The sequence below is a fragment of the Canis lupus genome, chromosome 23 (genome assembly GCF_048164855.1).
Source record: "Canis lupus baileyi chromosome 23, mCanLup2.hap1, whole genome shotgun sequence".
Taxonomy (NCBI): domain Eukaryota; kingdom Metazoa; phylum Chordata; class Mammalia; order Carnivora; family Canidae; genus Canis; species Canis lupus.
Genome location: NC_132860.1, coordinates 26,204,049 through 26,225,877, shown reverse-complemented (window position 1 = coordinate 26,225,877; position 21,829 = coordinate 26,204,049). Strand labels below are relative to the sequence as shown.

Below are 21,829 nucleotides of genomic sequence, written 5' to 3'. Positions count from 1 at the left end.
CACAAAGGGCCCAACTGGCTGTGTGAGCGTAGAGGAGGGAGCGGTTGAGTAGACTTTCCTGAAGGCATGTCATGAGCACATTGGAGCTAATGATCTAGATCATTGTGGGGATTAAATACAGAAGCCTCCCAGAAGAATGCTTAGCACCTAGTGGGTACTAAGTGGTAGCTGTCGTTCCAGGGACAAGTGCTAAGAGTGGAATGAAGCCTTTGCTGTGAGAGTGGATGCTGGGTTCATTGGGTTCTGCTCTGTGGAGGGATGAGGCACTGCTGTCTTTCTCTAGTGATCGGGATGAGAGTGGGGTGCTGGTCATTCATCAAACTTTTCGAAGCCCCCTCTGTTTTGGGTGATGGCATGGAGAGAGGCTGGCCCGAGGGGGCTCACAGTATGTGCAGAGGCCGGGGGGCATTCTGCTGCAGATGACATCTAAGCAACGGGAAACCCAGGAAGGGCTTTCCATGCTGTGAGCTGGGCAGAAGTAACAGAACAGAACCAGGGGAGTGCTGGAGGGGTTGACCTTTGGGTCTCATGATGGAGAAGGAAGGACAGGGATAGTCACGGAGGAAGCCAGAAGCACAGGACTGAGGCCTGAGCCCCCATATAGCCAGGGCACAAATGAGGAAGTGGGCAGATGGGAAGGTTTGCCTCCGTGGGAATGGGAGGTGGGGGGGGGAGACAGATATGGTCAGATCATTGGGCCTCATCCAGTGAGAGCCCCTCTTCTGCTCCTGAGAGCCTCAGGTTAAGATTGGGCTGGGTCCTTCCAAAGCCAGTGTGACACCTTAGGGGGAAGGTCCTGAAGCCAAGACAGGATGTAAGCCTGGGTTCTTGGTCCTCTGAGGTCAGTTCAGTGAAGCAAACATTGGTAGACACAACTATACTGAGTGATCAGAAGCATGGATGCTGGAGGAGCCCCAGGGAGGCCCCAGCCCAGCTGGCAACATGAGAGGAGGCACAAAGTGGTGAGGGAGGATGTACCATTTGGACAGAAAACGGTGTTCTAGGTAGAAGGACCAACATAATGCAAAGGCCTGGAAGTATGCATTTATGGAATACAGCTCAGAGAAGCATGGCTAGAAAGTGAGTAGGGGATGAGTTCAAGGCCAGCCTAATATTCAGACCGCCCCACTCTGTTGGCCCATCTGTCCTTATGGTAAAGCCTGATTCCTTTGGCCATATAGATTGATATAGACAGAAAGATCTGAAGGAATAGCCAGGGGCCGCCCTGGAGGAGGAGCCCATGAAGCAGATTCTTGGCCCATCCTGTGGGATCTGAGCCGCTCTCACTGAAGCCAGGATGAAAAATGCGCTGCTGACCTGCGGGAATGGCTTTTCTTACTGAATTGTCAGTAAGGCTGAAGACCAATCAGGGAAGAAACTGAGGCTCAGAGGTAAAGTGACCTGCTTTGCGAGGCCAAACACCGAAGGACAGTCAAGCTGGGATTTGAGTGGGTGGAGCAGGCTCTGCCTGGCTCTGAAGCTCCGTCTCTTAGCTAGACTGACCACACATTTCATTTTGCCCAGGACAGGCCCTGTTTATACCTCTTGCTTGGACATAGTTACTAATAGTTTTTCTTTAAACTGTCAGAAACTTTCTGGTTTACACAATTTTTAAAAATACGATCACCCTATGATATGATCATCCTATTCTTACCCATTCTGACTAGGGACCCTCACTTGTTCCCCCAACCCCCATGTTTAAGGTCAGGTATGTGTATTTGCCCAATTCAATAAAACAAACCTTCTCAGGCTGAGATGCCAGACTGGGGTGAATCAGCCTCAGCCCCTGTCCAGGAGTTGCCTGATCTTGCTTTGGGCATCGTGGGGAGAACAGATGTGTCCACATGTCACTTGGATAGAGGGGAAAGGGGCTGAAGGAGCAGGAGAGCCAGGGATGGTGGGTAGGTGGAAGCCCACTGAGGATAGGCCCATTGAGCTGGGTTCTTAGGTACACATGGGCTTTGCATGGGCTGAGATGATAGGGGAGGATAGTGAGGAGGAAGCAAGCAGCGTAAGCAGAGGTTTGGAGTGGGCGGACATTGAGCACGTGCTCGTGTTTGGTGCTCAGGGCTGGGGCCAATCTTCTGATCTAATGGCTCAGAAGTCAGTGGGAAGCATCCAGCTCGGTGTCAGCTACAGATTGGAGCTGAGGCCGCTCTTGGGGTTGCAGGACTGAGTGGCCAGGGCTCCAGCTGGGGTGGGGGCACTCTGTGGGCACTGTCCCTTCCTCTGGGGTTTTCCCACTATGCTGTGCCTTCCGGATACCACTTCTCCTTTCCTGGCCTGGCCCTGACTCAGCATGGCCCTGTCCTGTGGTAGGCAGGCAGGGGTCAGCCAGGAAGGTTCCTGGAAGAGGTGGCTAGAGTGAGGCCTGGAGGTCCATGGGGGCCTCCCCTTGCTTCCACTTGCTTGGCACATAGCCATTTGCTTGCAAAGACTGTGCTGGAAGAGGAGCTGTTTGCACTGTTCCCTTTTCCCTTCTTGCCATGGTCACAATGGCCTTCAGAGAGAGCTGTGATCTCATTCCCTCTTGGATGGCAACTCCAGAGCTGCCTACATCCTGTGTTGGGTGGCCATTGTAAGCAGGCAGGCCTCAGAGAAGCTCTTAGATCCTGGCCGTGGACTCATTTGACATGGTGGTTGAGTTTGCAGGCTGTGGTGCCAGGGTATAAATCCCAGCTGTTGGATCCAGGACAAGTTACTTTGTATTTCTGTGCCTCAGTTTCTTTATCTGTAAAGTGGGGATAATAGTATGCCATACCTTACAGAGTGCTTGTGAGGCATAAATCAATGAATCCATGTAAAGCACTCAGAAGACAACTGGGAGGGCACCTGAGTGGCTTGGTCAGTTGGACGTCTGCTGTCAGCTCAGGTCATGATCCCAGGGTCCTAAGATTGAGGCCTGTGTCAGGTTTCCTGCTCTCCTTCTCCTTCTGCCTGCCACTCCCCCTGCCTCTCTCTGTCAATAAGTAAAATCTTAATTAAAAAAAAAAAAGGCGAGAGAGAGAAGACAACTGAGAATATATACATACACAGAAAACTAATAAAAATTGATTAATCCAGATATTCATTTATTTATTAATCCCTGCTGAGTGCTAGGCATGCAATAGTGAATAAGGTAGGGGTGGCACCTGCCTCTGGGACCCCACAGGCCAGGAGACAGGCCTCAGATGGCAGATCCCTCCCAGACAGTCAGGACAGGGATGGAGGCGGGAGGCAACTGGGGTCCTCAGTTGGGAGGGCTGATGCTTCTTCAGCTCTGAGGATGCTTTGTTGCCACCCTCTTCCCCTCCGCACTGGCCCTCAGTCCTGGGGGAGGGCAGGGAAGCACTTGGCACTGCTTGGCATTGGAGGGGCAGAGCCCATCCCCACTTCTTCTGGGTCAGTCTGACTGACCCTGGCCTCACAGCCTGGAATTCTGCTCTTAGCTGATCACAGGCCAGACCCCCCGCCCCCAAGGCCCCTTCTTCTTGGGGTCTGGGAGGCCGTGTGTCATAGACTGCTTTGCCCATCAGGAAGTCTCCAAGGATGTTGCAGCTGACCAGCCAGGGTCACACCCTTGGACCTGTGGGTACTTACTCAGTCTCTAGGCCTTCCTTCACTTTTTTTTTTAAGAGAGAGATTTTATTTATTTATTTGACAGAGAGACATAGAGAATGAGCCCAAGCAGGGGGACGAGCAGAGGGAGAGAGAGAAACAGGCTCCCTGCTCAGCAGGGACCTGATGCAAGGTCCTGGAATCATGACCTGAGCCTAAGGTAGACACTTAACCTACTGAGCCACCTAGGCACCCCTTTCGTCGCCCTTTCATTCACTTTTCTCTCAACCATGATGGCCACCTCTCCACTTACCCATCTGTCCCCCACCTACCCATCCATTCAACCATTTACTTGTTTTGTCATCCATCCACCCGCCCACCCAGCATGCTCTTGTTGCTGACTCCACTGCTTCCTGCACTGGGCTGTGGGGTTAAAGACTCAGGCCCGAAGCTGCCCCTGGCCTAAAGAGACTCACAGTCAAGCAGGGGAGACAGCCTGGTGCAGTGTCCACCAGGGGATCTTCTTAGGTCCAGCTAAACATTCAGGCTCTCAAGAGTACCATAGGCCCCCCTGGCATCCGGTCATTTCAGGAGGGAACAGCTGGCCGCCAGGGTAGCAGCAGGTCTTTCTCTGCTGCGGGGTCCTGGTAGCCGTCGGAGCCACCATTCACACAGCTGTCTGTGGCCCCCCTCAGGGTACAGCTCAGGGGGAGGGGACCAAGATTCACAGCAGATAGATGCGAGGGCCACCCTGACTTAGAAACATCTGGACTCAAGGGTCAGATGTTTTGGGGCAGCCCAGGTGGCTCAGTGGTTTAGTGCTGCCTTCAGCCCAGGGCCTGATCCTGGAGACCTGGGATCGAGTCCCACGTTGGGCTTCCTGCATAGAGCCTACTTCTCCCTCTCCCTCTGTCTCTGCCTCTCTCTCTCTCTCTCTCTCTCTCTCTCTCTGTGTCTCTCATGAATAAAATAAATAAAATCTTAAAAAGCAAAAAAAAAAAAAAAAAAAAAGTTAAAAAAAAAAAAGGTCAGATGTTTCTAAGGGCATGTCCCCTAAGGACCCCACAGGTGTGGTTTCAGGTTCCTACATGGGATGTGCCCAGTTCCAAGCCACCACATTTAGAGAAGCCCGAAGCTCCAGCTTCTCCACCAGGTCGAGAGCCCACCTTCAGTTTCTCCCAGTCTAGGTACAGTGCCTCACTCATTCAAGCCACTTTTGTCAAAGGCAGTGTTCCCAAGGAACATGGCTGGCATGCCACCTTTAGCAGGTTTCTCCGGGAACAGCACGAGAAAGCTAACTGAAGGTCAGATTCACAGAAAGAGAAAGAGTTTCATTCATTCTTTACCCACATGCGGAGAGGAGATGGTTAGAGCACAGGGTGATAGGGAAGTAGCCATGTGTCCTAGGAAGCACATGGACGGTGGAGGCAGCATTCAGATCCTGGCTTAGATGCTAGCAGAATGCCTGGAACAAAGGAGGGAGATGCTTTAAAAAATGTCATTTGGAATAGTTTGTTTAAAACTTGTAACGGTAGGGGGGAGGGGGGACCTGGGCGGCTCAGTCAGTTAAGTGTCTGCGGTTGGCTCAGATCATGATCCTGGGTTTCTGGGATTGAGCCCCACATTGGGCTCCCTGTCAGCCGGAGTCTGCTTCTCCCTTTCCCTCTGCCCTTCCCCCGACCTCGCAGTCTGCATGAGCATGCATGCTCTCTGTCTGTCTGAAATAAAAAAGATCTTTTTAAATAAATAAATAAAGCTTGTAACAGAGGGGAAGATGGGCAGGGTCTGGGGGAGTGTGAAAGAGGTGTCAGGAAAGACTTTGAGAGAAGCAGAACTTAAGTTTGGAGTCAAAGGACAAGTAGATGTTCTCTGGTCAGAGACCAAGAGGAAGGGATTGCTGGAGGAGGCAAGAGCAGGAACAAAGGCCTGCATCATGGTCATGCCCCAGCCCTTGCTTGCTCTTGCGGTAGACACACACTGCCAATCACTGCCAGGGACACTGGGGCAATGACCAGGCTGAAAATAACCGGTGAGGCGAGTTGCCCACCCACTCTGGTGTTCCTCCTTGGCCCCTGCCAGACGCTGGCAGAGACAGTGGGTGGGGCCAGGCTTCCGGGTTTAGGTGCCTTGTTCCAGCTGTGTCACAACATGCCTTGTCTTGGTTAATTCTCCCAAATACCCTGCCAGTTCGGTGATGTAGTCCCCGCTCTACAGAAGAAGAAACAAGGCTCAGAGACACTAAGTGCTTTTCCTTGGACACACAGGCTAAGACTGGGGCAGGGTTTCGTCGCATATCAGAGGCCAAAGCCAGGAGACACTCAGCCTGTAGGGAGCAGTGTGAACTGTGCAGAGACAGATACACAGAGCACTTTGGCTGTGGGAGCCCAGGGGGCTCTGAACCTGGCCTTGGAGTTGGGGGAAGGTTTGGCGGGGAGCGAGGTGGTGATAGCAGAGATGAGGGGCTGGTGTGCAAGAAGAGTGTGATGGGCAAACAAGCGTTAGGAAGGATGTATAGAAGAAGGAACTCACGTGCACTGTTGGTGAGAATGCAAGTTGGTGCAGCCTCTGTGGAAGACAGAATGGAGGTTCCTCAAAAAAAAAAAAAAAAACCAACAAAAATAGAACTACCATATAATCCAGTAATTCCATTGCTGGGTATTAACCCAAAAGAAATGAAAACACTAACTCAAAAGAGTATATGCAGCCCTATGTTGATTGTAGAAGTATTTACAATAGCCAAGATATGGAAGCAACTAAGTGTCCCTCGATAGGTGAATGGATAAAGAAGATATTATATATATATATATATATATATATATCTCCCACATAATATGGGATATTATTCAGCCATAATAAAGAATGAGATCATCATGCCATGTGCAACAACATGTATGGAGCCGGAGGCTATGATGTGGAGTGAAATCAGAGAAAGACAAATACCATATGATTTCACTCATATATGGAATTTAGGAAACAAAATAACAAAGACAAAAAAACAGACACTTAAATATGGGGAACAAACTGGTGGTTATCGGAGAGAAATGGGGGCTAGGGGAAATAGATGAAGGGATCAGGAGTACACTTATCCTGATGAGCACTGAGAAATGCGTAGGATTGGCAAATCATCATATTGTACACCTGAAGCTAATGTAACACTGTATATTTAAAAATAGAGGAGTGTGGTGGGATCAGGTGAGTTTGAGGGGTCTGAGGGCACACAGGGTGTGGTGAATGTCATGTCTGGGGCAACAAAGAAGGTGGTCTTGGCCCAGAGACCCACAGCTCAGGGCCTTAGGACTTGGTTTTTAAGGCTTTGGTCTGGATGCCCATTTTGATCCTGATCCATCCACCTGCCAACAAATGCCTCCTTATCCCTAAAAAGGATAAAAGCTCAGGTCAAGCATCACCTCCTCCAGTCTTCCTTGACTCCCCAGGTTAGGGTGCAAACCACCCCCCAGCCCATTCTGGCTGGCATCCCTCTTCCAGATTGGAGACCCTATGGGTACATGTGGCTGAAAGCTAGAGCTTTGGGGACAGGTGACCCTGTCACAGCAATGCAGGGCCAGCTCATGGCCAAAGAAGGGGCCTAGTTCCTTTAAGCTTAAGGAGCTTGGGGGATTAGGGGCAGGGGAATGAGGTGAGGGAGGCTTCTGTTGGAATTTGTGGAATGAATGAGCTTTGCTGCAGCTCAGGTGAGCTGGGGCCTCAATGGGTTCGAGTCCTGGCTCTGTCACATAGTGAGCCAGCCCAGTGGCTCAACTGCCTGGAGCTAACCTCCTGGTGTCCAACTTTTGGTCTCTTCCCAGCCTTCCCTCCAAGGAAGAGAAGCTAGTGTCACCACCACTGTCATCACCTCCCCAGCCAGAGCCTGAGGAGCCCCCGGCCACCTTCCCCCGGGTGCCTCTACAGCCCCTGTCTCCACCTCCCAGCCCCCCAGAGATCCCCCCGAAGCCTCTTCGCCTGCCCCCGGAGTTCGGTAAGTGCCATAGCCAGGCATGGGGTTCCCCGTGTGTAGCCTGGAATCAGGGCCCCTCAAGAGTCTACAAGGATGCAAGGATCGAACTTTCTTTTGGGCTCTGCCACATACACCATGTAGCCTTGGACAGGTGAACATCATTCTCTTCATCCTCAAAATGGAGATGACAGCACCTACCTCTGTTAAGTGCACATGGCAAACTTTTTGAGTTGTTTGATGATTTTGCTTTTCCTTGGATTGTCCACTTTTCTTGATGCCTGTTACTTTTTCAGCCTTTTTAGACAGCCCCTGCTCCTGACCCCCAAACTCACCACCTATTAGACCTCCTGGTCTGGCCTCTCATTTGGCCACCCCCTATTACTGTCCTTTGGGGCCCTGAGAGTATAAATAGCATTTCCTGTCGCATGTGCCTATTTTTGAAAGCCAGGCTGGAGTGGGATCTCTTTTAGGCTGAGGGTGGCTTTTGTGAAGTCAGGCCAGGGTTCCCGGGAGGGGAGGCTAGGTTCTTTGCTTCTGAGTATCCCCCCCTCTCTTCTCAGATGACTCTGACTACGATGAGGCTCCAGAGGAGGGGCCAGGGGCCCCAGCCAGCCTGATGACCAAGAAGGTGGGGACAGGTGGTGATTAGGGCTCGGCTGTCAGAGTGGAGGGTGGGCTGCCCCGCTGCCTTGCAGAACCTGAGGACCACCAGAGAAAGGGCCTCCAGTTCCCAGGGAAGCTTCCTTCCCCCCTTGTTCTCTTGCTGTGCAGAGCTTAGGATTTGAGCATAGGACCTGAGCTCTGGGCTAGGGGCCTGGGAGCTCTGACTTGCGGTCCCAGCTCAGTCTTCAGCCACGTCTGGATGGCTGTGTGTGGCCTCCTCTTTCCATTGGTGTTTGGAGCACTTCTCCCTTGGAGTGTCTCCCTCCGACTTCCTTTCACTTTCTGGGTTCCCATGTCTTAACTCTCCATCCCTGAGTATTTTTCACTATCCCTTCATCTTTGTCTCCGAGGCTGTCTCCCTGGGTCCCTGTGCAGTCTGCCGGTGGGGGGAGGGTGTGCAAGCAGCAGTGAAAGTGCCGGGTGGTGTGGGGCGTGGATGGAGTGGACCGAGCAGGCGGGGCAGGGACCCTGTATGGGTGTGATCTAGGGCTCGAAGGGAAACATGATGCTGGGTCTGGGGGTGGGGGGGCAGGAGGAGCTCCTGGTGAGCCAGGTCCCACGGGCTGTGCGCGTGGCCAGTCTGCTGAGCGAGGGTGAGGAACTGTCTGGGGAAGACGACGACCAAGGAGATGAAGATGAGGATGACCATGCCTATGAGGGCATCCCCAAGTAAGTGTCCACTCTTCTCCAGTGGTTGTCCTGCCCAGCCTCCCTCCTTTCCCAAGCGTGGCCGGGCCACTCCACCTCTTCGGCTCCTCCCTGTGGGAGCTCCCATCCTCGGCTACTTCATTGCCTCTCCTCTTTCGCCAGTGGTGGATGGCACACCAGCAGCCTGAACTCGTCCCTGCCCAGCAGCCTCCTGATCCCCGAGCTCCCACCACACCCCATGGATGGGCTCTCTGGGGGCTCTGCCCCCATCACCTCGGTCATCAAGGCCGGCTGGCTGGACAAGAACCCACCGCAGGGGTGAGTGAGGCCTGTTAGGTCCCGCTGGTTCTCTGCATGGAGATGGGGAGTGCTCTAGTATACTGGTATACTGGATCTGAAAACCAGAAGGGCTAAGGTTATTTGAATAGGTCTCTCTCCAGGCAGACTGTAACAATTGATCATCCCACCAGACCTATGTTTTATTAACCTTAAAATTGGGAAGTTCTACTTTGAGTCTGAGTTTAATTATTCTTGCTGTAGGTAAAGTCCATCTTCTCAGTGACCATTTGGGTTCCTTTCTCCCTTGAACCTGGCTGTTCCTAACTTTATGGTAGTATGTGACTACCATAGAGGGGCTGGGGTAATCTTAGAGCCTCTCCTCTAACCCCCAATCCTGAGCTCTGCTTGTCCTTCTGCTTCTGCTTCTCCAGATCTTATATCTATCAGAAGCGATGGGTGAGACTGGATGCCGATCACTTGAGATACTTTGACAGTAACAAGGTGAGGCCTGTGTTGGTCCCTGACGGGACCCCTGCTGACTCTTGACACTGGATACAGGTGGAGTCCCTCCCCGGACGAGTCCTCACCTGAGCTCCAGTCTGACTCCTTGAGCTGTGTCTTCCTGACACATTGGCCAGCTGTGGGCCGTGGTCAGGGTCCGTGCAGGGGCTGTCCCTGACCCCCTGTGGAAGATGGAGCTGTAGTTAGCCTTGGTTTCCACTGAGGTTGAAGGAACCGAGGAGGGGCTGGGCCTTTAGGTGCCGCACCCCCCACAATACAGCTTCCTTCTCTTCCCCAGGATGCCTACTCTAAGCGCTTTATCTCTGTGGCCTGCATCTCCCGCATAGCTGCCATCGGGGACCAGAAGTTTGAAGTGATCACGAACAACCGGACCTTTGCCTTCCGGGCAGAGAGTGATGGTGAGGCGTGGGGCGAGGAGAAGACTGGCAGTTTGGCCTGATAAATGAGGGAGGAGAACCAGGGCACATCTGCTCCCCCACATCAAACCCAGAGAGGAGTCAATCCTCTACGACATAGGGTAGAGAAGGGGGCACTCTCCGACTGGCTCTGTGCGTGATATACCCACGGAGTCCTCAGAACCACATATTTCCATTTACAGGGGAAATAGGCTCAGAGAGGCGAAGTGGCCAGTTAGCTTGCACAGCTGGGCTTGGAACCTGAACTTGTCCAAGTCAGAGAACTCAGAGATAGAGATGGGTGGGCGAGTCCAAATGGGCTTGCTGGCAGAGGCGTTGCCTGAGGAGCCCAGAGCAGGGAACCCTGCCAGGCTGAGCTCAGGCTTAGTTTTTCCCCTTTGCCTGCAGTGGAGCGGAAGGAGTGGATGCAGGCCCTGCAGCAGGCAGTGGCCCGGGCTCAGCTGTCTAGCACTTACCCATTGGGTGTCCGAGGCTCAGAGTTGCCTGACCGGGCTGGCAGCCTGGAACTTCGTGGTTTCAAGAATAAACTGTATGTGGCCGTGGTTGGGGACAAAGTGCAGCTGTATAAGAATCTGGAGGTGCGAAGGGGTCAGCCAGTTTGCTAAACCACTCCCCTGCCCCCTGCCCACCTGGTCCCTTAGCCCTGCCCATTGTTCATGCTGCTCCCTCAAGCCTGCCCCCTGCCCATCCTGCTCCCTCAGCCCTGCCCACCCTGCTCCCTCAGCCTTGCCCCCTACCCTGTGCCTACCAGGTACCTCAGGCCTGCCCCCTGTCCACCTTGCTCCCTCAGGCGTGCCCCCTGCCCACCTGGTCCCTCAGCCCTGCCCCTTCCCTTTCCTCCTTCCCCTGACTGTTCTTAGCCCTGTGCCAGCTACCCTTCCTGCTCCTAGTTCTGACCGTGTCCCCTGCCTGGTCCCTGAGCATTATCTTCCCATTACTGCCCTGCCTCCTTCTCCCTGTCCCTATTGCAACATGGCCCCTGAACCTGGGTCCATTTCCAGATTCCTGAGTCCTCTTTACGTCCTTCCAAGGCACTTTCTAGTCCCTAAGGTATGACCTCCCCTTCCTCTCTATCCCTTCCTGGGCCTTGTGCCCTGCCCCCAGGCCTTGCCCTCACCCCTTCCCACCTACCTGCTAGGAGTACCACCTGGGCATTGGCATCACCTTCATTGACATGAGCGTAGGCAATGTGAAGGAAGCAGACCGGCGCAGCTTCGACCTCACCACCCCCTACCGCATCTTCAGGTAAGCCTCCCTCTCTTCGCTTACCTGCGTCATCTCTCCCTGCCAGGATTCTCTTCTTGCTTATTTGGGAAACTGCCCCTTCTTCTAGGATGGATTTCTCCTCTCCCTTCCCAGCCCTGCCCACCCCCACTGGTCCTTTACCTCCACTCACTAACCTGCTCTACCTCTCCTTTCTAAGAAATCTCACTTTCACCCTTCCCTCCTTCCTCCTCATGCATTGGCCGCCTGTCCCCCTCCCTCCGTCACTCCGAGGCCATCAGCTGCCACCTCCAAGGCACTGTGCCATGCCTCAGTTCAAATCCTATGTATTAGTCAGCTTGGCTGCCATGCATGACAGGATAGCACAACCTGAGGGGGGCTTCAACAACAGAAATTTATTTTCTCACAGTTCTAGAAGCTGGAAGTCCAAGGTCAAGGAGCCATCAGGGTTAGTTTCTGGTGAGGCCCCTCTTCCTGGCTTGTAGATGGCCATCTCCTTACTGCATCTCACACAGCTTTTCCTCTGTGTGCCTGGAGAGACAGAAGGAGAGGGAGAGAGAGAGAGAGAGAGAGAGAGAGAGAGAGAGAGAGAGAGGGAAAGAGAAACACCAGTCTTGTCAGATTAGAGCCTTACTCTTATGACATTATTTAACCTTAATTACCTCCCTAGAGGCCCTGTCTCCAGATGCATTCACACTGTGGGGACACAAGTCAGTCTATAACATCCTGGGTCACACTACTGTGTGACCCGGGCAACTCACTTGACCTCTCTGTGCCTCAGTTTCTTCCTCTGTGAGTAAGACCACGGTAGTCTTTGTAAAACTGTTACCTGACATGGTGTGTGATAATTGCTCTGTCATCACTAGCCCCCTCACGGCTCCGCTGTCATGTTCTTTGCCCTTAGCATAGATCTCTGTCTCCCGCAAGGACTTCCTCCTGAGCTCCACACCTGCATGTCCAACAGTTTTGTGGATGTCCCCCCCCTCGCCTCCCTGTACCTCCCAGGCCCCTGACTTCATCCATGGGGATGCCTGCCTCTCCTGTTCAGCCCCACGCATGCCTGTCACAACCCTTACCTTACCTTCATAGCTCTCTCTCACCTCTGTCTGGCCCTGCCCCATTTTGTACCAGGCCAGAGGGGTCTCTGGCCCAGTGGTGGCACCTCCTCATGCTTTGGCTGCCTGTCTGTGACTGCCAGTGGGGTCTTGTCTTTCCTTTTTGTTGAAAGCCAAGTTTTTATTTCTTGCCTTTGAGGTAATCTTCAATGACATCGTTGGCCTGAGATTCTTTGTGCCGTCATCCTTAAATACCGCACAACCGTGACCAACCACTTTCCAATGTTTTTCTTGTCTGTTGGTTTTACGGAGGTCTGACCATTCACCTGGTTTCTCGTCATCATCAATCTTAATTAGGTTGATCAGGTGTTCAGCACCAAGGACCTCCACCAGCCTGACATGTAGGCTGAGACCATTGAACATAGGAACACAGAGACAGGCTTAGTGCTTAGCTAAGGCCTTGACAGCTTGCAGATTCCATATGTCAGACCTTCGTGGATGAGCACGGTCCTCAGCACCTCTGGTCAAGCAGCATTAATGCCTGTCATGTCTCTAGCAGTGATGCCTTTTTGGGCCATGGTAGTGGGCTATAGGGATAGTCGAATCTTGAATGCACGCATATGTGGGGTGATGGTGGCAGGGAAAGAAAGAATCAGAAGAAGACATCTCTTTACCCTCTCCTCCACCCCACTAAAACCCTCCTCTGCTTCTCTCTTGTCTTCTGGGTACACTTTGACCTCCTCTGCCTGGCACAGCTTGTCCCTGTATGTCTCCCAGCCTCTTCTCTGCCAGTCTGCCCATCTTGCCCCCAGATCCTGGAATGCCCTGTGTGCCCCTTTGCACATGTTATTCCCTCTGTCTAGAAAACCTTTACACCTCTTCTCCTGGCTAAGCCCTTCTCATCTGTCAAGGCTTAGTTCAGGCATCATTTCTTCCCAGCAGCCTTTCCTACTCCCCAGCTGGGCTCCCCAACCCCCCCACATGTCTCTTTGGCTCATGGTACCCTTGATGTTGTCCATGCCCACCTTCCTCACAGACCCAGGATGCTTCTGTCTTCCGGTTATGAGCACTCAACTCCTTGTTCTGCCCACGTCACGCTGTGCCTCTTCATGCCACCCCCAAATCTCTCTGAGCCCTCTCCCACCAGTGCCTTCCTCCTCCTGTGTCCATAGCTTCTCAGCTGAATCGGAGCTAGAGAAGGAGCAGTGGCTGGAGGCCATGCAGGGAGCCATCGCAGAGGCCCTGTCTACCTCAGAGGTGGCCGAGCGCATCTGGGCCGTGGACCCCAACAGGTTCTGTGCTGACTGCGGGGCTGCCCAGCCTGACTGGGCCTCCATCAACCTCTGTGTTGTCATCTGCAAGCGCTGTGCAGGTGTGTGGGGCTGGGGCACTAGGCTGAGGCCCAACAGGGCTGGTGTGTTGGGATGGCAGGTGGCCTGTCTGGCCAGAGGGGCCGGAGCCCAGATGGTAGTCACATCACTGTGGATGAAGTTGCCTCTGTGCGCCAGGCCTTTCCCACCGTGATTAGCTTGTAGTCCTGAGATTGCGAGGTAGGGATTCAACTGCATATGCCATGGGTAAGGACACTGAGGCACAGGGAGGGGAAACAGCTCGTTCCAGGTGGCCTGGCAAGTAAGTCTGAATTTGAGCCCAGGCCGATTGGGGTCCAGCACCCCATCACATCAGAGGGGTGGAAAGAAATGAGACAGAAGGGGCTGGCAGGGCTTTGCATGCCGTGGGAGATGCTGATGTTTCATCCAAAGGAGATGGGAGCAGGGGTGGGAGGGCCACATTCAGATTTGTGCCTCAGTCTCTGGCCGGTGGGTGGAATCTCGTTGGAGGGCTGAGACTGGAGAGCAGTGGGGAGGCTGTTAGTGGATACACTAGAGAGAGGAACAGGCTGAGGCCTTGTCTGGGGAAGCAATGGAGAGGACTCGAGAGATGTACAGGCTCTGTGGTGTAAAAGTCCCTGTGACAGATCAGATGAGGAGGGTGAGAAAGATAGAGGCTGGCACCCAAGAGCATTCATCTCACCACCTGCCATTTATTGGGGGGTCTGTGCTATGCCAGACACCTTGAGTGTTAGGGATTTGGCCCTCAGGGGAGCTGATGATGCCCAGGTGGCAGCTTTGGGCAGCTGGAGATGGGGATCCGGGGCGGGGGGAGAGTTCTGGGGAAGGCACTGAGCTCAGTGAGAAACCCCGAAGCCTGGGGAACATCTAGGGCAAATGTCCAAGAGGCCTGGAGCTGTGAGATCTGCATACAGGAAAGAAATGACTGGATTTAGAAAGGTATTAGCTGGGATCCCTGGGTGGCGCAGCGGTTTAGCGCCTGCCTTTGGCCCAGGGCGCGATCCTGGAGACCCGGGATCGAATCCCACGTCGGGCTCCCGGTGCATGGAGCCTGCTTCTCCCTCTGCCTCTGTCTCTGTCTCTCTCTCTGTATGACTATCATAAATAAATAAAAGTTAAAAAAAAAAAAAAAAAAAAAAAAGAAAGGTATTAGCTCTCTGAGTGGTGTGGGTGACAGGTGTGAATGAGGCGCTCCCCTAGGAGACTGCAGAGGGGGGTGAGGCTGAAGCTAGAACCAGGCAGCACTCAGTGCTCCTAATACCCCCAGCCTGCTCCCTACCCCAGAGGTTCTTCCTGGGACCTGTAGCTGAGTAAGGCTGCATTCTCTACAGCCCCAACTTGCCCTGCCCTCTTATTCCACAGAGATTTACTAAGTGCTCTCTGTCTGCCAGACTTTGTTCTAGGCATGGAGGCTAGACCCTAAAGCAAGCAGTCAGGGTTCCTTCTCTCAGGCAGCTTACATTCTAGTGGGAAGAGATGGAAAATACATATATGAACCAATAGAAATACTAGGTAATGAAGTGCTAGGCAGAGAATGTGTTTGTTGGGAAGCCCTCTCTAAGAAGATGACATGTCAGCTAAGACCTGAATGTGAGGAGGGAGGCAGCTCTGGGGAGATGGGGGAAGAGAGTCCAGGCAGAAAGAACTGTGAGTGCAAAGTCCCTGAAACAGGAATGAGTATGGCTGATTAGAAGAGGGAGGAGAGTGTGGCTAAACAGGATTGGGGTTGAGAGAAATTTTGAGATGAACTTGCAGAAGCAGGTAAGGAATTTAAATCTAATTCTAGGGAGCCGGGAAGCAGTTTAGTGCCGCTTTCAGCCCAGGGTGTGATCCTGGAGACCTGGGATCGAGTCCCACATCAGGTTCCCTGCATGGAGCCCGCTTCTCCCTCTGCCTGTGCCTGTGTCTCTCTCTTTCTCTCTGTATCTCTCATGAATAAATAAATAAAATCTTAAAAAAAATTCTAGGGAGCCATGGGAGGGGGTTATCTAAAGCAAGGATCTGAAATAAGGGGATTTGCATTTTAAGGAGATCACTCTGGGGGGCCTGGCTGGCTCAGTGGGTATGTGACTCTTGACGCCCCTCAAAGTGGGGGTGGGGGGATGGAGGGTAATGAGTTCAAGGCCCATGTTGGTCCTAGAGCTTACTTTAAAAAAAAGAGAGAGGGGATCCCTGGGTGGCGTGGTTTAGCGCCTGCCTTTGGCCCAGGGCGCGATCCTGGAGACCTGGGATCGAATCCCACGTCGGGCTCCCGGTGCATGGAGCCTGCTTCTCTCTCTGCCTGTGTCTCTGCCTCTCTCTCTCTCTCTCTCTCTGTGACTATCATAAAAAAAAAATTTTTTTTGAAAAAAAGAGAGAGAGATAAAAAAGATCAGTGTGGCTGGGCTGTGCAGAGTGGCCTGGCAGGGGGGCAGGGGGAGGGGGTTCTGCTGCAGGAGCCCAGGTAACTTTACAGTTCTGTGGCGCCTGGAGCAGGGAGTGGGCATGGGAGTGGCCTCTCCCTGTCTGCCCCTGCTTGGATTCCCCTGCGGGGAGGGTGGGAAGGTAAGTGCTTGTGTGAAGGTGAGGGCCCTCTGTCTGCAGGGGAGCACCGTGGCCTGGGCGCTGGTGTCTCCAAGGTGCGGAGCCTGAAGATGGACAGGAAAGTGTGGACAGAAACGCTCATCGAGGTGGGGAGGCCTTGCTTGTCACCTGGGTTTGGGGCCCGCTCCGCTGCCTGCTGCCTGGGTCTCCCCACCGCTCTCCCCCTGCTCACAGACCTTGGCCCCCTGGAGCTAGAAGAGACCTTTGCGATCATCTAGTGGGTGGGGATTTTGGAAAAGTTGATTTTTGGCAAAGTCAGCTAACTGGCCAGTGAGCTAAGAATGTTTTGACAGTTTTAAAGGGATGTTAAAAAAAAAAAAAAAAAGGAATATGCAACAGAAACTGTCCTGCAGAGCCTAAAATATTTACTTCTTCTGCACGCACAACCACTAGCAGGTCTGGGGGCACCCTTACAAGTGCATATGCGCCTGTCTACTTGGGGTTCCCAGGTACTGATGTGTGTGGGAGTTACAAAGGAGAACCTGCAATGGGAGGCTCACCACACAGGGCCTTCCTGACAGCCCCAGCCAAGCTGCAGACTCCAGCGCAGTTTGGGTCTCATCCCCTGAGAGGTAGGGTTAGAACCCCCTGGTTTAAAATGAGGACATTGAGGCCGGGGGAGAGAAGATGACCTGCCCAAAGTCACAGAGTAAGTCAGCGGTGGCAGGGTCTGTTGCTGCTTTATTCTCTTCTGTGAACTCAGGACCTGACAGAAGGGCAGGTTGGGAGGCCCAGGAAATAGCTGCGGAACAGATGATAAGCAGAATGAAAAGGATTGATCAACTAGTCCCTTGATCACTAGCTTCCTGCATCTGCGCCCCCAGTATCTGCCTCTGCTCCTCCTCCCCTGAGCCCAGAAAGGAATGTCAAAGACAAGAGAGGTTTCCAAAATCCTTACCCACCCCATTGGCTGACAGGTTAGCTACCCGCCACCCTCATCCCCCCGCCCTTGCTCGAGCTATGATAGTCTCAGGAATGCAGAGTTCCAGATGTGGGACTGGGTAGGGGAAATAGCAAGGCCCCCCACCAGCCACCAGAGTTGGGGCATCCACCTGCCCAAATGTCTGCCTCTCATCCTGTCATTGAGCTGAGGAACTGGGTTTGGGCCCAGAGCCACTGATAGGCCAGGCTGCCCCTCAGCTTCCCCATGGGAAAATGCGTGGGTGGCCTGACTCGCCCAGCCCCCCGCCTGACAACCTCAAAACAAAGATTTTACCAGACACAGGGCCCTGGCCATAGGCTGCCTGTCTCACCTCTTGCCCACACCCACAGCTCTTCTTACAGCTGGGCAATGGCCCTGGGAACCGCTTCTGGGCGGCCAACGTGCCCCCCAGTGAGGCTCTGCAGCCCAACAGCGGGCCTGGTGCCCGGCGGCGCCACCTGGAGGCGAAATACCGTGAGGGCAAGTACCGCCGCTACCACCCGCTCTTTGGCAACCAGGAGGAACTGGACAAGGTCAGGGCGCCTGGGCCTCTGGACCCCCTTGAGACCACCCACTTTCTTTCTGCCCCCCCCCCCCATTGCTCTCTCTGCCTCAGCTTATCTCTTCCGTCAGCTTACTGTAATGAGTTGGCAAATGGGGAAACGGAGGCCCGGGGAGTGGAAGGGCCTTGCCCAAGCCACAGGGAGAGTTGGGGCAAAGCAAAGAGGAGTCAGGCCTGACCCTTGGGCTGAGTCCACATCTCCAGCATCTGTCTGCCTCCCTCCCCTCCTGATTCCTCTGTCTCCCAAACCGTCCTGCTCCTTGTGAATCCTGCCAAAAGGAGTGAACTTGATGGGGATGCTATTTCCTGTCAGGCTCATGAAAAACAGCTGGCTGCTCTGACCCACCCCCATCCACACCCCACTCAAGATGAGGCCTCACATGGGCCCCAGGCCCTGACAGGCTGGGAGCCAAGCCCTGGGCCCTGGTCTGGCTCAGCCTGAGTGGGGGGTAGCTTGCTTCAAGGCAGGGGGATGCCACTGGTGACCTCTGATTGGCCTTCAGCCCCTCCCCCAAGCAGCCCCACCCAGGCAGGCTCAGGCCAGCTAGAAGCCCAGTGGGAGCCAGGCCTCCACCTCCCAGGAACCCAGGCGTCCAGCCCCCGGCCCAGCCCAGTCTAGCCCGCCAGCTAGGAGGGGCAGCAGCTCCCATTGGTCGGGAGGGCTGGGCAGGCGGTGAGGAATTCAAATGTGGGAGGAATTAGCTACAAAGCACCCCCCTCTGCCCTTCCACAAGGCAGAAGGAGCTTGAGATCCTCTAGAGAACAGGCTTGGCAGCCGACGGGTCCTACGGGCTGCTAGTAGGGGTGAGCCCTGGGCCACTGAGACTCCCCAGCCTCTTGGGGGCAGCCCCTACTCATCCTCCTAATCCCTTGGCCTTTCTCTTTTCTCCCCCTCTCCTCTCTTTTTCTTCCTGCCTCTTCTCTTTAAACCTGAGAATGGGCCTCCAGACTTGGGTGACTCCTTCCTCTCCTCCCCCAAACCCCCTCTCCCGCCGGCCCCCCACTCCTACTTAAGCTGACCCTTCCCTCCCCCTTTTTCCTCCTCCCAGGCTCTGTGTGCTGCAGTCACTACCACAGACCTGGCTGAGACCCAAGCTCTCCTGGGCTGTGGGGCTGGGGTCAACTGCTTCTCAGGGGATCCTGAGGCTCCCACACCCCTGGCTCTTGCCGAGCAGGCAGGGCAGACACTGCAGATGGAATTTCTTCGGAACAACCGGACCACGGGTGAGTGGCCGGTGGAACCGTCCACCTCGAGGGATGGGACCTCCCTGCTGCCATGGTCTAGCCATTTGAAAGGGGTGCTGGGTGGGGGTCTGCCAAAAGCTGTGTATCACCCTGCTAGATCAGATATAAATACCACTCGAGCTGTGATTGCAGCTCCTTGAGAGGCCCTGGTACAACAGTATGTGATTTTGGGGTATGTTTGGGTTTGCATGTCAGTGTACATTTGTGCATCTGGCTTCCCTTTCATATGTGTGTCTCTTTGTGTCTGTCTAAATCCCTTTCTGGATTTGTGGGTCCCTCCCAGACCTGCAGTGTGGGCCTTCAGGGTGGCATCTGTGTGCCAATGTCTGTGCATCTCTCACCTGCTGTGGATCTGTTTCCTCGCACCTGGGAGCATTGAGGGATTTGGGGTTTGTGTAGCTGCAGAGTATCTGAGTTGCTGTGTGGGGGTTGCATTTCTCTGTGTGCGGGTGACCCACAACAGCAGCCCTGTCTGCTGCTTTGTCTGGGTGGGGCTCTGTCACAGACTGGGGCTGGGTCCCATTTGGCTATCACTCTCCGGATGGGTGAGAGGGGACCGTGGGGGTGAGCACTGCTGGTCAAGGCCCAGGGCTGGCCTCTGGGGCCATATCCCAGGACGGAGGGTGGAGCTCAGCGGCCAGAACTCGGCTCACGGCCATGGGTGGGTGGGGTGTGCTGGGCTGGAGCAAGCCCAGGTGTCCAGGGAGGCACAGGAGACCACCCAGCTGGCTTGGGCTTTGGGACTGCTAGGAGCAGGGCTGGAGCCAGGCTACTTTCTTAGACTCTGCGTTATCTGTGGCAAACCTCTTTCTGGGGATTGTTAATGAGTCTGCCTAAGACCCCTCATTCTAGTGTGCTTGCCCCATGCCTCAACAGAGAGAGTAGGGTGGGCTGGGCTGGGGAGTCAGGGGGGCTTCCTGGCAGGGGAGGTACTGGAGCTGGGCCTTGGAATTTGCACAAGTAGGGAGAGGTAGAGAATGATACGGACAAAGCCCTGGACTGGGTAGTGAAAGCCTGAGGGTGATAGAGGGCTGGTGACTTGAATGTAAGCTTGGATGCTCAACCCAGGTGGGGGTGTGGGGGAGACCCTGGGATGGCAAGCATGAGCAGCCATTCCCCGCCGCCCCACCCCAACACCTTCCCTAAAGAGGTACCTCGGCTGGATTCAATGAAGCCCCTGGAAAAGCACTACTCAGTTGTCTTGCCAACTGTGAGCCACAGTGGCTTTCTCTACAAGACCGCTTCTGCCGGCAAGCTGCTGCAGGACCGCCGTGCCCGGGAAGGTGGGTGCTGGGCCAGACCCCGTTCTTGCCATGACATTCTGGCATGGTGGCAGGGCCAGAGAAGCCAGGGCTGGCTGGGCTGGTGGACCCCTAAGGGTGCCAAGTGTACTCTGGCAGAGTTATTCTAGAGGGCTTCCGGGATGTAGTCCCTGGTACACAGTAGATGCTTAATACATGGGCCAATAGCAGTGGGAATGGGGCATGGCACTGTAGAGCAAGTCACTGCTAGAATTCCTTTAGACTAAAAAAGCCTTTATTGAGTACCTGCTGGGTGCTGGGGATCTGGCATTTGGAACCAGACAGAGCTGAGCTTAGAGCTCCATCCCTTTGACATCTCTGCCTTCTGCTTGCTCTCCAACTCAGTACAGTCCAGCCCTTCCCACATCCTATAAGGACCTGCACATCGGCGCTCCCACTCCATGACCTGTGATCCCTCTCCTCTCATTCACTCTGCTGCAGCTGTACTGGCCTCCTTGGTGTTTCTCAAGGACATACATTCATTTCCACCAGGGCCTTTGCTTTTGCTCTGCCCCTCGCCTAAAATACTTTTCCGCGAAATATTTGCATAATCAGTCCCTCACTTCAGTCCAGTCTCTGTTTAAATATTTCTCTCTTTTTTAAAGATTTTATTTATTTATTCATGAGACACACACGGGGGAGGGGTAGAGACACAGGCAGAGGGAGAAGCAGGCTCCATGCAGTGCAGGGAGCCCAACATGGGACTCAATCCCTGGTCTCCAGGATCACACCCTGGGCCAAAGGCGGCGCTAAACTGCTGGGCCACCAGGGCTACCCGTTTCTGTTTAAATGTTACTCTTTAGAGACTTCATCCATGGTCATTTTATCCAAAATAGCATGCCCTATGTACCTTACTTTTACCCTACTTCACACCACTTATCTGACATTGGTTAGTCTGTTTATAGATGTATCTGGTGATTCTCTGTGCCCCACTGGAATATAAGCTCCTCTTGGCCACCACTGTAGCCCCAGCACCTAGAACAGCTCCTAGCACAGAGGGCACTTGGCAGACGATGCCTGATGAAGAGTAACTGAGGCAGGTGCTCCTGGAAGGGCCCAACCTGGGGGACAGGCTGTGGGACACACTGCCCTCAGAGGACAAATGTCATATCCTTGCAGACAGGACAAGAGACAGTGTCTGCTGTGGGAATATTGTTGAGACCATTGCTCTCTGCATCCTTGGCACCCCTCTGTGAAGCCCTCTAGCACCCAAAGAGATTTCTTTGGAACTCTGCTGTTCACTACCTCACTGCCCCTGGGGCACTGCCCCTAGTCTACCTCCCTCTGCCTGATAATGTCATTTATGTAACTGCCTGAGTCATCCTTTTTGCCCTGGGTGCCAGGAAGCTCTGAGCCAATGTGAAGCTCAGGGCTGTGAACCATAGGAGTCTGCCTGACTTTGCCATTCTGCTCTTTCTCCTGCCTTTCCTGGTCCACATTCCCATTTCTTTTCCTTGATGGGATCTTGTCACTTTCCTGAGAGCCATTATAGGAGGAGTCAGAGTATAGAGCAATGTGTGCCACTGGTAGGGGAGTATAGGAGTGTGGATGGGGCATGGAAGCTT

At 53.9% G+C, this 21,829-nt stretch overlaps 1 protein-coding gene across 5 annotated transcripts in view; it reads left to right on the top strand.

The window, feature by feature from the left end:
• The window catches only part of ARAP1 (ArfGAP with RhoGAP domain, ankyrin repeat and PH domain 1), a 65,287-nt gene that overhangs the window by 29,197 nt on the left and 14,261 nt on the right, over positions 1–21,829 (top strand). For all 5 annotated transcript variants that reach the window (XM_072794476.1, XM_072794474.1, XM_072794475.1 and 2 more), the window contains 13 exons: positions 7,344–7,513; positions 8,053–8,120; positions 8,688–8,824; positions 8,966–9,121; positions 9,514–9,583; positions 9,882–10,002; positions 10,408–10,598; positions 11,159–11,265; positions 13,472–13,671; positions 16,235–16,320; positions 17,507–17,689; positions 18,768–18,942; positions 20,112–20,246. In XM_072794476.1, the coding sequence (XP_072650577.1) occupies positions 7,344–7,513; positions 8,053–8,120; positions 8,688–8,824; positions 8,966–9,121; positions 9,514–9,583; positions 9,882–10,002; positions 10,408–10,598; positions 11,159–11,265; positions 13,472–13,671; positions 16,235–16,320; positions 17,507–17,689; positions 18,768–18,942; positions 20,112–20,246 (1,799 nt within the window). The remainder of the gene's footprint in view (positions 1–7,343; positions 7,514–8,052; positions 8,121–8,687; positions 8,825–8,965; positions 9,122–9,513; positions 9,584–9,881; positions 10,003–10,407; positions 10,599–11,158; positions 11,266–13,471; positions 13,672–16,234; positions 16,321–17,506; positions 17,690–18,767; positions 18,943–20,111; positions 20,247–21,829) is intronic.